Source organism: Diuraphis noxia, unplaced genomic scaffold (genome assembly GCF_037042655.1).
Source record: "Diuraphis noxia isolate RWA-SAM2 unplaced genomic scaffold, SU_Dnox_SAM2 contig0001, whole genome shotgun sequence".
Lineage (NCBI taxonomy): Eukaryota > Metazoa > Arthropoda > Insecta > Hemiptera > Aphididae > Diuraphis > Diuraphis noxia.
This window is the reverse complement of record NW_028301711.1, coordinates 1,812,075-1,828,544: the sequence shown is the minus strand read 5'-3', so window position 1 is coordinate 1,828,544 and position 16,470 is coordinate 1,812,075. Positions and strand designations below refer to the sequence as shown.

At 35.5% G+C, this 16,470-nt stretch overlaps 3 protein-coding genes across 3 annotated transcripts; all 3 read right to left on the bottom strand.

The window, feature by feature from the left end:
* Positions 1-1,029: 1,029 nt before the first annotated feature.
* Positions 1,030-3,873, bottom strand: LOC107170991 (zinc finger protein 862-like). The gene is made up of 3 exons (XM_089217599.1): positions 3,022-3,873; positions 1,758-2,948; positions 1,030-1,686 (listed from the first exon to the last, which is right to left on the bottom strand). Exons 1-3 carry the CDS (start codon positions 3,429-3,431, stop codon positions 1,335-1,337), a joined length of 1,953 nt encoding a protein of 650 aa, XP_089073725.1. The 5' UTR covers positions 3,432-3,873; the 3' UTR covers positions 1,030-1,334.
* A 3,893-nt stretch (positions 3,874-7,766) lies between these two features.
* LOC149059240 (uncharacterized) lies at positions 7,767-10,016 on the bottom strand. The gene has a single exon (XM_089223197.1). It carries the CDS (start codon positions 10,014-10,016, stop codon positions 7,767-7,769), a length of 2,250 nt encoding a protein of 749 aa, XP_089079323.1.
* Positions 10,017-10,023: 7 nt separating this feature from the next.
* Positions 10,024-13,007, bottom strand: LOC149059239 (uncharacterized). Its single transcript, XM_089223192.1, has 2 exons — positions 12,671-13,007; positions 10,024-12,491 (listed from the first exon to the last, which is right to left on the bottom strand). Exons 1-2 carry the CDS (start codon positions 13,005-13,007, stop codon positions 10,024-10,026), a joined length of 2,805 nt encoding a protein of 934 aa, XP_089079318.1.
* Between the last annotated feature and the right edge of the window lie 3,463 nt (positions 13,008-16,470).

The window sequence follows — 16,470 nt, the reverse complement described above, 5'->3', positions numbered from 1 at the left end:
TTTTGTTGGTGAATCGTGACGTTATTACGTCCAACACGGCCTTAGTCGGATTATTTATTTTTCAATAATCATCTGACCAGTATGTAATGTGTTAATATGATGATGTATTTCAGTGGCGGCTCGTGGTAGTTTCATATGGTAGTGCGATAAATTTTTTTTTGAAGTGGTAGTAGCCCCATCCACACCTATCTCAGATGAATACTAAATCTATGATTGACCCACATAGCCATTTACATTTTTGGAATAGTTCCGTATTAAAACGACGTTGATAATTTTTATTTCCTTTTTTTAATTCCTGGGTTAAATTAAATGAAGTAGGTAATGGTCTTCCCAGCGATTTTATTTCAATTTTTTTTTCGAACGACAAGGACGTAAATTTTAATTTAATCAATTCTTGAATGGAATTCATGATTGTAGACAAGTGGAACCAAAATTAGAAATAAATATAAATTACCTGTAACAGCTGTAATACGTCACGTACCAACAAGCAACAACAACACACTTTGAAAGCCAAATTGTAAATAAAATAAAGATCTCAATTAATAATAATCAATATTATGTGAATAATATCCCTAATATCACTGATATGGATAACAAGTACCTACTTCACAATCATTGCTATTGGTCGGTGTCTCTTTAGCTATAATTAGACGTAAATATCGAACTCTACGCGCTGTAAATACAAAATCGCAGGTCGCCGCCGTAAATGTACGACGAGAATTATCGCACAGTAATATAGTATAGTCTCTCCGCGCTCCGCGCTGTCGCGACCCGCGGACCGCAGTCCCCGTCGCTTATGCCCATAGATACAATAGCGTACGCCGTACAGGCCACCCAGTGTTGCCAGATACCTATTGCCAAAATCTCGTATCAAGCTTCCCAAAATTCTCGTATTTGAACTTTGATCCTCGTACAATAAAAAAAAAACACAATCACAAAAATCACAATTGACTTCATATTATCATAGTTATCTAAAATGGTTTTAAACACTTCAAATTGAAAAGGTTTATTAAAAGAACATGAACAAAATAAAAGTATCAACATCACTGCTTTATTTAATAAACATAATATTATAACATAGTCATTTAACAAATATACAATAAAATTAAAAAAATTAACTGGTTTTAAGTATTTTAACTAGGTAGTTGTAAAATAGTTGTATTATCTTATACATAAAAACAAATAAGGAACATAATATTTCTTCTTTAATCAATAACAATTCAAACAAATAATACTTATTTATTCTGTTTGGTAGGTATAGTTAACAAATTGCACATGCCTAATACTTTCAACTTAAAAATAAATATCTATAGTTGCCAGGAATTAAAACAATTTTATTCGTCAGCTGAATAAAATATATCAGTAGAAATATTATCTGATGAAATTTCTGTTTTAGGATATAATGTGTTACTGGTCATTCTATTAATCATTAACTTACTAGGAATAAAGTTTACACAATTTTTTGTTTGAGATCTTCCACCCTTTATACACTCTTTTGTCAGTATAGTACCATTTATAGTTTCGGTAATTAACTTGTTTCGATACTTTGTTTTTATAGCATTAACGCTGGAAAAAATTCTCTCACAGTCTGCATTGGAATGTGGTAGACAAAGAACTGATAATGCAAAATCTGGAAGTTCTGCTCCTATTGCTTCAGTTTTTAAATCATAATCCTTGATGCTAGACCTGAAATAACCATTTTAAAATTATTAAATATACCAACTTTACTTTTCAAAATTAAATAATTTATTTATTACCAAAATATATCAGGTGATCCATTGGCATATTGTAAATCAGTAATGGAGTCAGGCATGTGCATCATTTTTAATGGAAGACTACGCCACTGGTCATCTATTTTTTGAATTAATTCTACATTGTTTTCTGGCACTATTCTTGTCATCAATGATATTAATGGAACAAGAGTTGGGTGCAAATCATGGTACTCAATGGATAGGGCATTTTTTGCACTCAATGATGACAGCTTACTCAACACTGGATCGTCCATGTTATAACGTTTCTTTAGCTCTAAAGCAGCGGTTTGCAAAAAATGTCTACAACTCTTGAAAAAGTGTTTTTTCTCTTCATTCTTGTTTGCTAATTCAGGTACATTTATGCATTTGAGAACCTGAGCACCTAAATATAACTGATTATCAGGAAGATGGTGTTCACCATTGTCAGGTCTCACACTACTGAGATCATTTTGCACTACATAGTTTCTTTTTAAAAACGATAGTAAGATTTCTTGATATAAAATTCGAATTTTATCATGCAGATCATTAATGACAACTTTTTGAGATTGGAAATATTTATTAAACTCATTGAATTTGGGTAGTATCCATGATAAAAATAAGAAATACAATTTTATGAATCTATCATTTAAAGAATTATAAATCTGTTCTGTCGAAAGGAGTTTTTGGTCTAAATATGTATCATTGAAATACAGCCTCAAGGCTTCCCATTGTTCCAAAATTCTATTCACTACAGCTTCTAAGGAAAGCCATCTTGTCTGTGAAGGGTGTAGAATTTTTTTTGGTTTAAGATCCATGAACAATTGGAACTGTTTCAAACTACTTTGCCGTTTAGCACTGCTGTGTAAAAAGTTAAAGATATTCCGAGCCATATCCTCACATGATCTTGGTATTTTTTTACATGCTTCTAATGCACATAAATGTGCACTATGGCATATACATTTTAGTACAAAAATACCTGGACACATCTGACGAAATCTAGTTGCCACTGAATTCTTAGAGCCCATCATTACATTGCAACCATCGGAGCCGAAGCCGATTATATTGTGTAGTGGAATCCTATAACGATTCAATGTTTCTATCAGGCAATTAAATAAATGTTCAGCTGTCGCTGCTGGTTGTTTGTCAATTGGGATATCAAACACATCATGCAATTCCCAAAATTTTGACTCCACGTGTTTTGTTGCTTCGTCATAAAATCTGAAATTAGTACATTTAAAGTTATTTAAATACTAAATTATTTGTCTATTATTTTGAATTGTTTATATTTTACCTCACTACCACACAAGATGTTTTCACTGTACCGATGTCTGTGGATTCATCAGTTAGAATGCTAAATTTACTTTTCATCAATTGTTTAGCTAGATCATCTTTATGTGAAGCTCCAATTACGTTCTTTATAATTGCTGTGGTTTTTGTTCTTTTAAGATTTATTTCTTTTGCAATTTTAGAATCTGGAAATATATCTTTAAGAAGATCAGACAAATGATCCATTGCCATAAATGAAACATTATGTTCTGCTATGAAAGCGGACAGTTTAATTTCTGCTTTAGAAACATCAGAATTCAAATTGGTTGGTGCTGTTTTGAAGAACGTTGAAATAGGTCTCTTCGATTGTTTGCAATTTTGCAAATGCTTTATACCTTTACCGTGCATTTTTATGTTTGTCAATTCACCAACCATTATAATATTACATACTTTACATTTGGCTTTAAAAGGATCATTTTCAACTGGAAGCAACCATGTTTTTAATTCTGAGATATTTAACCACTCATCTCTAAATTTTTGAGCTCAATGGGTTTGCTTCTTTTTTTTTGTCTTTGAAGTACCTGCATAATGTGTATCGTCTTCACTTTCACTAGTCTCGTGCATATTTAAATATTAACAAAAACAATAACAAAATATATAACAATTAACGAATAATAAATATCTATAAGTTTATAATATAAACATAAACATATTACATACTACATTACTACGTACGTCGTACTACGAAAGTACGAAAACTACGAAACGAATTTCTGATTTTCATTTTATTATCACTGTAAATTATTATCATAGACCTTAGTTCATGCATTTGAATTTCTAACCGTGTAGTTTTTATTAAGGTTTATCAATTAGTGCATATCTCTAACCATGTTATCAACAAAATAACCTAGTATCAGTGTATCATAGATCATTCTACATATTATGTTTACACTGAGATAGATAAGAATATTTTTATTAAAATGTTTTTTTTTTTTTTTTTAATTTTAAATAAACCAAAATTAAAATAATATATTGATAATTGATTTGTAACAGTTATATTAATAGATTAATACATATTAATATTTTATTATTTAAATGATTGAATTCTCGTATTTTTGGCGTACGAGAGTGGAGTGTCCTCGTACCTCGTACGTCTGCCTTCAATTCTCGTACGAATACGAGAATTCTCGTACGTCTGGCAACACTGAGGCCACCGCCGGAAATGTGCTACGAGAATTACCGCACCAAAATAATATTATAGTCCCGCCGCTGCCGTGTGCCGCCGCCGTTGCGACACATCTCAATATATTCATAATTTGATAAGCCCGTATAACACACATATATTGTGTGCGCCTCGGGCCGCCGCACCATGCAGTATTTATACAGTATACACTAGAAAGTACTAGTCTCATATTACACTGTTACAGACGTTGGTCGCTCGGCTTTCGTTTAATTCTTATTGCAATGGAATAATTGCCGGGTTAAGATGATATTTTTCTTCAAATATTGTAACGAGCCCTTCTAGGATTGTCAAGAAGTTGAATGGAATAATCAACACTTGATGTTTTTTGAATAATATTTTATTTATTACAAGTCCAATAATTAATAATATTAAAAAAATGACTAAGTTCAATTAATTTATTTAATGGTAATAACGAGATGTGACTTCTAGTGTGTTCAGCTTCCAGTCGCTAGTTGTTGGTAAGTTCGTCTGACTATCGTACGGTCTACGAGCTCCTCTCGTAGAGAAATCCCTAGTCCCTACTCCAGTGGTCATATCTATGTTACGTAACTCTCATGGCCATATATGGTGCGTGTGACTTGTGGTTACAGTTAACCGGATGTTCCTTATATAAAACATTGTAACACGATCTCCATAAAACACACAATTCCTGCGTGGCCTATTTATATATAATATATTATAGAATATTTATATGAGTAGTGAGATATATAGTGTCAGATGTATTATGACTATTATTAGCACTACGCCGCTGCTCTCCAGCATTATTATTATGATATTACTACCAGGGACTCATAAGTAAATATAGATAAAGTCACAGCTCGTTACAATATTATTATTTTACAATACAATTTGGGATCATTTAAATTATTTCGTGAGAAATATAGACCATCATGATTCCTATTTAATTACTAAGAGAAGTATAATAATTGCGAATATAATTTTATTTTAAAATGTACATAGGGAGTGCGGTCGCACCATCGCACCTTAGCACGAGCCGCCACTGATGTATTTGTAGTAAATGTAGAATTACACACGTAGTATAATTTATAATGAGGTAATGACTAATGAGACATAAAGTCATAAAATATGCAAAATGCTTAAAAGCCTACATAGCAGGAAATAAGATCAAAGGTGAAAACAAGTAGTTTTTCCCTTTACACATAATAATGCAATCCAGCAATATTAGGGAGTAAAATTAGAACATTATAATATCACGTCATATACGCCACCCGGGTAGAAATATTTTATTGAAAATTGGTGTTGGGACCGTGTCCTATCCCGGTGCAGGACCAGTGGTGTCAAGTTGGTGTTTTTGGTGTCATGAGTGTTTAAATAGTGACATGTACTGAGTTCGACCAATTCTGGACCACCACAATAGAATCCTATTGAATGGTGTCCTTATGGTGTCTACGAGAATAGGATATATTTTTGGTTTAATCTGGCTAGACTGTTAACTAGCCAATATTTACGTATGTATTTATATAACACGGACAAACGGTTATGGATTCGGTGTTTGATAAATGTACGCTAGACTGATAAGTTTATGGGTAATATCTGTAATTTAGTAATGTCCGACATCCGCACGTCCTTACAGAAAAGAAAATTTTATTTAATTATCGTAAACTGTAGTAGTGTAGTCTAATAGTGTACAACAGGCAACGACCGTTCAACTATACACCAAATTCGAGACAAGTAAGTTTAGTATTTACTTTATATTACATAGGTAGGTACTATTGTAATCTGTATTGCATTATATTGTGGTCAACGTGTACGCGTACACAGTAAAGTTGTAGTTGTTTCATTATACTTAGTACCTATTAATTATTATGCTCTGAACTCTAAAGTATTCGCGTAGTTGGTAGACCCAGGTATATACAAACTGGTACCTTATATCTGCGTGTCAAAAAAAAAAAAATTGATTCATCTTAGTTTTCTAGTTAGTATTACATAAATAATTTAAAAATACACCCATTAAAGAATACAATAAGCTTCTTATTAATTACAAAAACATTTACACTATTACACTTATTGACGTTTATGACATTATAAGCTGTTATAACATTATTTAATATTATTAGTAATTACTTATAAATATAATATTTGTATTTAATTAGATTTGTTAATATAATTTGGATATAATTATGAATTGTAATGTTGGTTCTATATTCCTATACAACAAAATTGAGAAAATCAGTTGTTGTAGTTTACTATATTAATTTCAAGTATCATTAAAGTACCTATGAAGAATTTAAATCACTGATTTTTGAAATTGAGAAAATATTTAAATCCCCAGTGTGCAAATGCGCGCCGCTAACTTCGCTGACACGTAGATTTTAAGTTCAAAATTTAACTTCTCACTGTAACGGATATGTTACGTATTGGTGAAGTTATAGTAAAGCAATCTAAAAGTTAATTCTGTGGATACTTTACTAAATTCATGTGCATACAATGTTTAATGTTGACATGTGTTTCGGCTGGCACGCCCAACAAATAACTTATCAGGAGATTGCCAACAGCAGGAATTAAAATATGGAAAGTAAACAAGCGAATACCAATATGACAAATAATTGAATAATATTTGAAATACAGATAATAATACAAATGAAGTCTTAACCTATGTTAGTGATAATATGGTCACAAACGACCACCGTAAGTACAAAATACTATACTAATAATGTAATAGTATAATAATAATATAATAAATTTCGGATCACATGCGATCGTTATAATAATAATTTAAATAATAATATAATTCAACAATAATACGAATACAGAACGATAACAATTAATATCATATAAACATCCCGAAGTGATAATAAATATACACAATGATAGTACGACCTGATACCGTGGATTGCAATGTGTGAGTCGTGGTGGAACCGCTGGACCAGTTGCGTAATAACTTGTCGACGTAGCAATAATGACGGGCAGCCGGTGATAATACTAATGGCCAACACTCACGTACTATAATAGTATTTTCGAATATGTCGAGTCGCGTTGCGCACTTTGCGGACGAGCGATGATCATCGACTTAATACATAATAATAATGTAAACTTTCGCACTGCGACGAGGGACGGGCGAATAAGTACGTTTACATACGGCGATATATTTGCACGGCAATAATACCAAAAAACAAAGCGGCAACGGACGACACGCACACGTCGTCGCGGCTACGTCACCTGTACTGGTCGAGTCGAGAGAATACGCGGAGTCGCCGCCGCCGTGACCAGTCGGTCGACAGATAAGCTTATCGGGCTTTTGGTGGTGGACATGGTGTGCAGGTGCATGCATTGATTGTGGCGTCAACATACTCCCCCCTTGGAAGACTAAGGATCTTCCAAAATGTGAGCGAGGCGTAACGAAGATGAATATTTGAACAAAAACATAATACATAATAAAGTATACAAAATTATACAAAATACAAAAATTACACGAGGTATCAGTTTACAGGATAGGAAAGACCCTTGCTGCGTAGGAATAAACAAGGATTTTTATTATTTTTTTTTTATTTATTTTTTTTTTTTAATTAATTGATTGGAAGACGAGCTAATTTGACCACGGGCCGCTTGAGGGTGCCATCACTGGTGCGGACAGTTGCTACCCTCACAACTCCATCTTCGCCGGGATGAACTGATTCGACACGTCCCATTTTCCAGAATGTGGGTGGCAAATTTGGAGACTGAACTAGTACAAGATCACCAACTGTGACGTTAGGTTGCGGGTGTTGCCATTTTGATCGGACTTGCAATGATCGCAAGTATTCTAAAGACCAACGTTTCCATAACGATTGGTGAAATTGATCCAACAGCTGCCATCGGTTGAGACGGTTTATCGGAATCTGCGTCACGTCGGGGTCAGGCAGCGTGACGAGAGGTGCACCTATGAGGAAGTGACCTGGTGTTAACGCTCGTATATCATTCGGATCTGACGAAAGGGGTGTAATTGGTCGTGAGTTCAGTATGGCTTCTATTCGTTGAGTTATGGTGCACATCTCCTCAAATGTTAACAGTTGGGTGCCAATTACTCGTTTCAGGTGGATTTTCATGGACTTAACTGCTGCTTCCCACAATCCCCCGAAGTGGGGAGCAGCCGGTGGGTTGAAGTGCCACCTACACGGCACAGCATTTGAGACAATGTTTTGTGCTTCAGGATCTGACCACAACCGACGTAATTCAGATGCGGCACCTTGGAAATTGGTACCACAGTCTGAGTATATCTCTGAAGGTATTCCTCGACGAGCAATGAAACGGTGCAATGATGCAAGGAATGCCGAAGTTGTGAGGTCAGAGACCACCTCGATGTGCACCGCTTTCACAGCCATGCAAATGAAGATCGCCACATAACATTTTGTAGAACGGGCATTCCGACGTTTGCCTTCCTTGATCAAAAGTGGCCCCGCGTAGTCTACACCGACATTCGAGAAGGGTCTCGATGGACACACTCGTGAGGATGGAAGATCGCCCATAAACGTTTTGACAGTTGACGCTCGATGTCGTGTGCAGGTAACACATTTGAAGATAACGTGACGAATAACTGATCGACCTGACACAATCCAGAATTGAGAAGACAACAAGGATGCCACAAGCTGAGGTCCAGCGTGCATACCAATTATGTGATAATATCGGATCAATAGTAACGTTAAAGCGCTTGACTTTGGCATTAGCACTGGATATTTGAAATCTTCCGGTGCGGTTGAATGGCGCAATCGTCCACCTACGCGTATGATTCCAGATGCGTCAATGAACGGGGTAAGACAAGATATCGACCGAGGTTTGATGGACGATGACGAAGATGACATACGCTTGAGTAACTGTGGAAAGTGGATGCGTTGTGTTATTTGGACGAGCGTCTGTAGAGCATCACGAAGTTCTTCATATCTAAGGAATCCTGTAAACATAGGTGGATGGTCGTCACATTGATGTGCGGGCTTTCGCTGGAGTGACTTGTGACGAGTCTTGACGATGAAACGTCTCATGTAAGCAATGACTCTCTTTAACCGAGTCAATGATGAGAATTTATCAAGCCAGTCGTCATTCGTTGTTGATGTAACAGTAACGTGCAATGTCTCTGCCACGGTTTTCTGTTCAGGTAGTTCAGCTATGGGAATTTTTTCATACTGTAGTGAATTCCAAGTATCAGGTGACTGTTGCACGAAAGATGGACCATCCCAGTATAAACTGTGTTCTAATGCTTCAGTAGGAAGTAGGCCACGTGACACACAATCAGCTGGATTTTGCATTGATGGTACATATCGCCACTGACCCGAAGGCAAAAGTTCACCTATCTTGTTAAGCCTGTTCGTAACAAATACCTTGAATGTAACTTGCTGAGTTGTTAGCCAAGACAACACCACTGTAGAGTCGGTCCATGCATGAATCGAGGATATGTGAGTGATTGACGACAATGCCTTTTGTACCCGATGCAATGTTTGAGCTAAGAGCAATGCCCCGCATAATTCCAACCTCGGAATGGAAAGTGACTCGTCCAGACGACTGTTCTTTAACGGTGCCACCTTCGACCTTGCTGTAAGTAAATGTACTGTGCCAGGTTTTGAAGTATACGACAATCGCATGTAAACAACAGCTGAATATCCCTTTTGTGATGCATCGGAGAAACCTAGTAGCTGCACTTCAGTACACTGTTCAATTGGAATATGTCTCCTGATTTTAACTTGTGAGACCGAAGGTAATTGTGTGGAGAATGAATTCCAGGAAGAAGCTAATTCGTCGGGGATTGGTTGGTCCCACTGGTAAGCATTTTTCCATAAAATCTGCATGAAGCACTTAGCCCCAAAAAGTGATAGGTGATAAGGCTCCGAGTGGGTCATAGATCTTAGCTATCGCGGATAGAACTGAACGTTTCGTAGGTCGAGAGACGCATGGATCACTATGATAACTGAATAGATCATTTGCCGGGTCCCAATGTAACCCCAGAATCTTTATGGAACAATCATCCTTTGGGTCGAATGACAGTTCCACAACTTGATCGTCCTTTGGGATATTTTGCAGAACGTGTGGACAGTTGCTTGCCCACTTTTTTAACTCAAATTGACCTTGACCTAGCAAACCGATGAGCTGTTTCTGCAACGTCACGATCTGTTCGACTGAGGCAGCTCCTGTTATAATGTCATCGACGTAAGTTTGACTAGACAAGACTCCTTGTGCAGCTGGGTATTTAGAACCTTCGTCCAGTTCCAATTGATGCAATACACGGATAGCTTGAAAGGGAGAAGAAGACACTCCGTAAGTAACTGTTGACAATGCATACTCCTGTATTGATTCAGATGGATCGTTGCGCCATAAAATATGCTGATAGGAGCATTCCGCTGGTGACACTTGTATTTGTCTATACGTTTTGCATATATCTGCTGTGAGCATATATACATGAAAGCGACATCGTAATAATAGATCTGCTATGTCACACTGCAATTTGGGTCCGGTAAATAACAAGTTGTTTAATGATGTTCCAGAGGATGTAGTGGCAGACGCGTCAAATACGACTCTTAGTTTAATTTTTCCGTTCGCTCGTTTGACGACTGCGTGATGTGGAATGATGTAGTTTGCGGGAGTTTGCGCAAGTTTCATGTGGCCAAGTTGTAAATACTCCTTCATAAAGGAGTTATATTCCTCGTATATGATAGGATCGGCTTTTAATTTACGCTCCAAGTTATAAAATCTTGATAGTGCCATTGACCGGGAATCACCAAGAACAGACGGATCGGTTTTAAACGGAAACGACACTGAGTACCTCCCAGACGGATCTCTGGTGGTGGTACGACGGAAAATCTCTTCGCACTTTTGTTCTTCTGTAAACGGGTTAGGTAAAACCACAGGCTCCTCAACTTCCCAAAACCGGTTCAGCAATTGTTTGAGTGACGGTTCGGTTGTTAATGACAGTGATACTTGCGATGACGGAGCGCTTGAGACTGCCGCGGCTCCAACAATAATCCAGCCTAATGTTGTCTCGAATGCAGAAGGCCACCCTGGTGTATGACGTACATGATAACCGTCTTTGAAAATGTGGTTGTACACGTCAGCGCCTAGTAAAAATTCAATTTGCCCTGGACGATCGAAATTCGGATCTGCGAGCTCCAGATCCATATACTGGGTTCGTATAGATAAATCTAACACTTTCGAGGGCATCATCCCAGTGATCTTTGACAATAGAACGGGTTCACAAGTTAGCTTTCGATCTAACCGCATGTGTGGTACTATGCTGCACAAGACTACACCTTTTGCCTGGACTACGGGGCTCTGTGACAGTCCGACTACGTTGATTTTACGATTGCACCGAGTAAGACCAAGTCGCGTCGCGCATTTTGTTGTTATAGCAGATATTTGTGATCCACAATCTATTAATGCACGGACTGGTACCCACTGTCCTTGTTGGTTGCACATCCGAATAACAGCTGTGCCCAAAACACTCAAATTGCCGCTGCTAACGGTACCAACAAATGACGTGTCATCGGTGCTTGGTAGACTACCAACGGGGGGTGCCGACGACGATGGAACCGCGGGTGCATGGTTATTTGAGTTAGTGCCTGCCTGGCGCTTTCGTGATTCGAAGTGTAGTAACGAGTGATGTTTTCCGGAACAGGTTCGACACGAATACTTCGACGAACACGTGGAAGCCGTATGGGAACCACTGAGACAATTTGAACACATGTTGTTGGACTTTACCAGCTGAAATCGTGCTGATGTGGTTAGTCCCCTAAACTTCTCACATTTGTATACATAGTGTGTCCCTTGGCACGCATAGCAGTGAGGCTCGTGCTCCTTGGTTGCGGCCAATAACGAAGATCTTGAAATTACAGGCTTTCGGCGCGTGAAAGCTGTAGGTTTCCTTTCGACGTTTGTCATCGAACTATTTTGTAAGATTTTGCACCGAGATTGTATGAATATTAATAAATCATTTAGAGTGGGAAGATCATGTGTACCTTGATCAGCCTCGAAGAGGCGTTTCGTCAAACTATCCAGGACGCGCGACGCTATATAGAATAATAGAAAACCGGACAAATCATTCAAACCTAAAGCGTCGATCGCTGCTGTGTTCTCTTTAAATACATCTAAAAAATTATTTAAATCAGTCAGCGATTCATTTTGTATGGGAGAAAATCCGAATAACTTATCCAAGTGCGCGTGAAGTATAAGACGCGTACTGTCAAATCGATCATGCAATGCGTTCCAAGCGACCTCATAATTGGGACCAGTAAGAGGGACTGAACGTACCACAGTACTCGCAGCTCCAGAGACTGAAGCAATTAAATAATGAAACCGCTCAACACTGTTAAGATCTGAATTATCGTGGACAAGCGATGTAAATGTGTCACGATAAGACCGCCAATTAATTATGTCACCATTAAAATGCGGTAACTTAATTTTTGGTAAATTAATGTGAGAACCTGATCTGTGAGTACCGTATCCAATTTACAACAGGCCATAGCACCCGCCACGGCTTGTATTGAATAGTATTGTTCGGTGACAATAGTTTCAATGGTACTATGGTCTCGTACGAACTCCTCAATCCGCCCTAGCTCAACCAACTGATCCATAACGTCCTCCTGATCGTGGCGAAAATTCGACATGAGTGTTTCCAAATCCCGTGTATGCGCATTGAATATAGGTAATGATGACGGATCAGACTCAACTGTCTTCGCTAAGTCGAACAAAATCAACATCTGATTGACATACTTATCTCGTTTAACAATAGCACGCTGTAAAGATCGCTCAAAACGTTCCTGTTGTTGTTGTTGATCTGTTGGTGCCATCGTGAAACATTAATACTGTATGATAAAATAGAAAAACGACAACGATAATATGACGTATCTAGATGGCCATCACGATGCTACCATACAACAATATAATAAATAGACTTGAAACAGCTATGAACAGTAAGATTATGACCAAATTCACTTGTTTTATCGAATGGTTACGTAATTAATTAAAGTGGACTGTATTTTCGATATCCGGCCTCGAATGGACCAATGTTTCGGCTGGCACGCCCAACAAATAACTTATCAGGAGATTGCCAACAGCAGGAATTAAAATATGGAAAGTAAACAAGCGAATACCAATATGACAAATAATTGAATAATATTTGAAATACAGATAATAATACAAATGAGGTCTTAACCTATGTTAGTGATAATATGGTCACAAACGACCACCGTAAGTACAAAATACTATACTAATAATGTAATAGTATAATAATAATATAATAAATTTCGGATCACATGCGATCGTTATAATAATAATTTAAATAATAATATAATTCAACAATAATACGAATACAGAACGATAACAATTAATATCATGTAAACATCCCGAAGTGATAATAAATATACACAATGATAGTACGACCTGATACCGTGGATTGCAATGTGTGAGTCGTGGTGGAACCGCTGGACCAGTTGCGTAATAACTTGTCGACGTAGCAATAATGACGGGCAGCCGGTGATAATACTAATGGCCAACACTCACGTACTATAATAGTATTTTCGAATATGTCGAGTCGCGTTGCGCACTTTGCGGACGAGCGATGATCATCGACTTAATACATAATAATAATGTAAACTTTCGCACTGCGACGAGGGACGGGCGAATAAGTACGTTTACATACGGCGATATATTTGCACGGCAATAATACCAAAAAACAAAGCGGCAACGGACGACACGCACACGTCGTCGCGGCTACGTCACCTGTACTGGTCGAGTCGAGAGAATACGCGGAGTCGCCGCCGCCGTGACCAGTCGGTCGACAGATAAGCTTATCGGGCTTTTGGTGGTGGACATGGTGTGCAGGTGCATGCATTGATTGTGGCGTCAACAACATGTCATGGAACTTAATTTACATTAAAATGTTACTTCTAGTTAAATGATTTGTATTTAACATTACAATTGAGATGTTAATGGTATATCAATAATTTACTTCCATGTAAAGTTATAGGTAGGTGTAGCGTCTCTAATTCTCTATGTATAATATTTATTAATACTCCACTGATTCAAAATAATGACCACTTGTCCATATCAGTGTGTTAAGATAAGATATCGTCGATCGTAGCGATTGTAGTAATTTATATTTGTAAATTTGTTGTTTTGTATTAACAGTTAGTCGTCGTCTGCGACGGTCGAAAGTTGTTCACCGTCCGGGGATCGTAATGTCGTTACGAACCGATATTAATTAAGTGTTATTAATTATAAATAAAAAAGAATCAAATGTATTTAATAATAATAAATTATAATTGTTAAATTGAAATATACAGTCCACTATCCACGAATAAAATACGTATAGTCTTCATAGGTCTTTCATCTTCATTTTATCAGTAAAAGATCACAAAGAAAACAATGTGCAAAAAGATCAGACAATTGAAATGCAATATACAATCGCAAAATATTTTTCATAATACTACTTATTAATAATTAAAATATTTTTCATAGAACTTATGATATAAATAATTGAAAATTGAATTGCAATATTCCCCAAAAAAATTTAGTAATATGTTAATAACATCAGAAATATCATAACTAATATTCCTTCAATAAAATATCATAAATTAAATAATTGATATAAGTTCAGAATAACATCAGAAATGAAATCGAAAAATTTTGAAAATAAATAAATTGAAATACAAATGCAAAATAAAATTATCATTCAATTACATAAAAATATCATAAATGCCCATAACGCTCACCCGAATAAGGTGAGCGTCAAAAAATAGGAATGAACTAAAAAGAAAACAATGTGCAAAAAGATCAGACAATTGAAATGTAATAATTATTAAAATATTTTTCGCAAAACTTATGATATTAATAATTAAAATTGAAATGCAATAATTATTAAAATATTTTTTATTTTTTTTACAAAACTTATGATATTAATAATTAAAATTGAAATATAATAATTATTAAAAATAAATTGAATACCTTAGTTAAAGGAATTGAAATGTATAATAAAACAATGGATACAACTATCAAAGATTTTAATAAATTACAAGAAAATGAAATGCAAAATGAAATAGAAAAATCAATATTAAATAATAAAATATTTGTTAAGTTTTGTAAATATGAATACAATATTACTAATAATAAAAATATTAAAATCATGAAATATAATCTAAATGCAATTCCTATTAAAGGAAATATTATAATCGTCGATAATGGACACAATATTTCTGGAAATGGAAAGCCTTATGCTTCTAAAATACTAGAATCACCAACTTGGCTCGAAATTTGTAAGATAGCCAATGATATGATAATTACAACAGGTACTTTTTTATTCAAATATCTTCATGATATTTGTGTTTTTCAAGATTTAGGAAATATTAAAATTTGTTGTCTTGGCATGGGAGGTACAGATTCCGATCACAAATTGCTTAGAATATAACTAAATAATCATCATTTTTTAATAGAAATATTTCTATTAAAAATATCTTAATATATTATATTTAAATAAATTTTTTATAATTGTCAATAAATTCTAAACATAAATGTCCACATATAGGAGGATCATCATAGTTTTGAAACTTGTCATTGTTATACCACAGATTATCATCACCTAAATAATTTAAAATTTCAGGAGGAGGAGTACTCGAAAATGAATCAAAATATATTTTATAATTTTTTATTTTTTTCCATGCAACCCAATGAGAACCATTTTGAGTAGAATTATTTAAATTAAATATCCCACATTCATTTAACCAAGGTTTTTCAGGTAATTCATTTATCATGAAACAACCTCTAAAATTTTTTATATTATTTCCAAATTTTATTATATCATATAGGTACGAAAAAAGTCGAACCATACTTTCAACTACCTAGTTTCAACTACCCTAAACAATATTTTTTATACACAATTTTGTCTTAGGATTTTAAAAGTTAAACAATTTTTAAAATATTACTTATACACAATTTTGCCTTAGGATTTTAAAAGTTATACAGTTTTTAAAATATTCCATAGAGATTTTGTTTCTGTTGAGATGTCGATTCCTGTTGAGTTGTTGAACTAATGTCATAGATTTTAGAGGTTGACTTGTTGAGCTGTTGGAAAATGTTTGAGTTGTAGACAAAATGTCATAAATGTTGCCAGTTGACCTTAATATCTCCGAAATTAGAATTGTTGGAAAACTTGAAAGCTATAGTTTAGTAAACTTGTAAGAATATTAAGCAAATTATAACATTAATTAATTAGTTTATTTCTGAAAAATATTACATTAGATACCGTTATATTAAATA

What these genes read in the sequence shown, in the direction of transcription:
- LOC107170991 (XM_089217599.1), bottom strand. Translation starts at nt 3,431, where the DNA reads ATGGTTGGTGAATTGACAAACATAAAAATGCACGGTAAAGGTATAAAG. An exon ending in ACATCTTGTGTGGTAGTGAG is followed by an intron (nt 2,949 to 3,021) that starts GTAAAATATAAA and finishes TACTAATTTCAG; the next exon opens with ATTTTATGACGAAGCAACAA. An exon ending in GGATCACCTGATATATTTTG is followed by an intron (nt 1,687 to 1,757) that starts GTAATAAATAAA and finishes TGGTTATTTCAG; the next exon opens with GTCTAGCATCAAGGATTATG.
- LOC149059240 (XM_089223197.1), bottom strand. Translation starts at nt 10,016, where the DNA reads ATGCAGATTTTATGGAAAAATGCTTACCAGTGGGACCAACCAATCCCC.
- LOC149059239 (XM_089223192.1), bottom strand. Translation starts at nt 13,007, where the DNA reads ATGGCACCAACAGATCAACAACAACAACAGGAACGTTTTGAGCGATCT. An exon ending in GGCGGGTGCTATGGCCTGTT is followed by an intron (nt 12,492 to 12,670) that starts GTAAATTGGATA and finishes TAATTGCTTCAG; the next exon opens with TCTCTGGAGCTGCGAGTACT.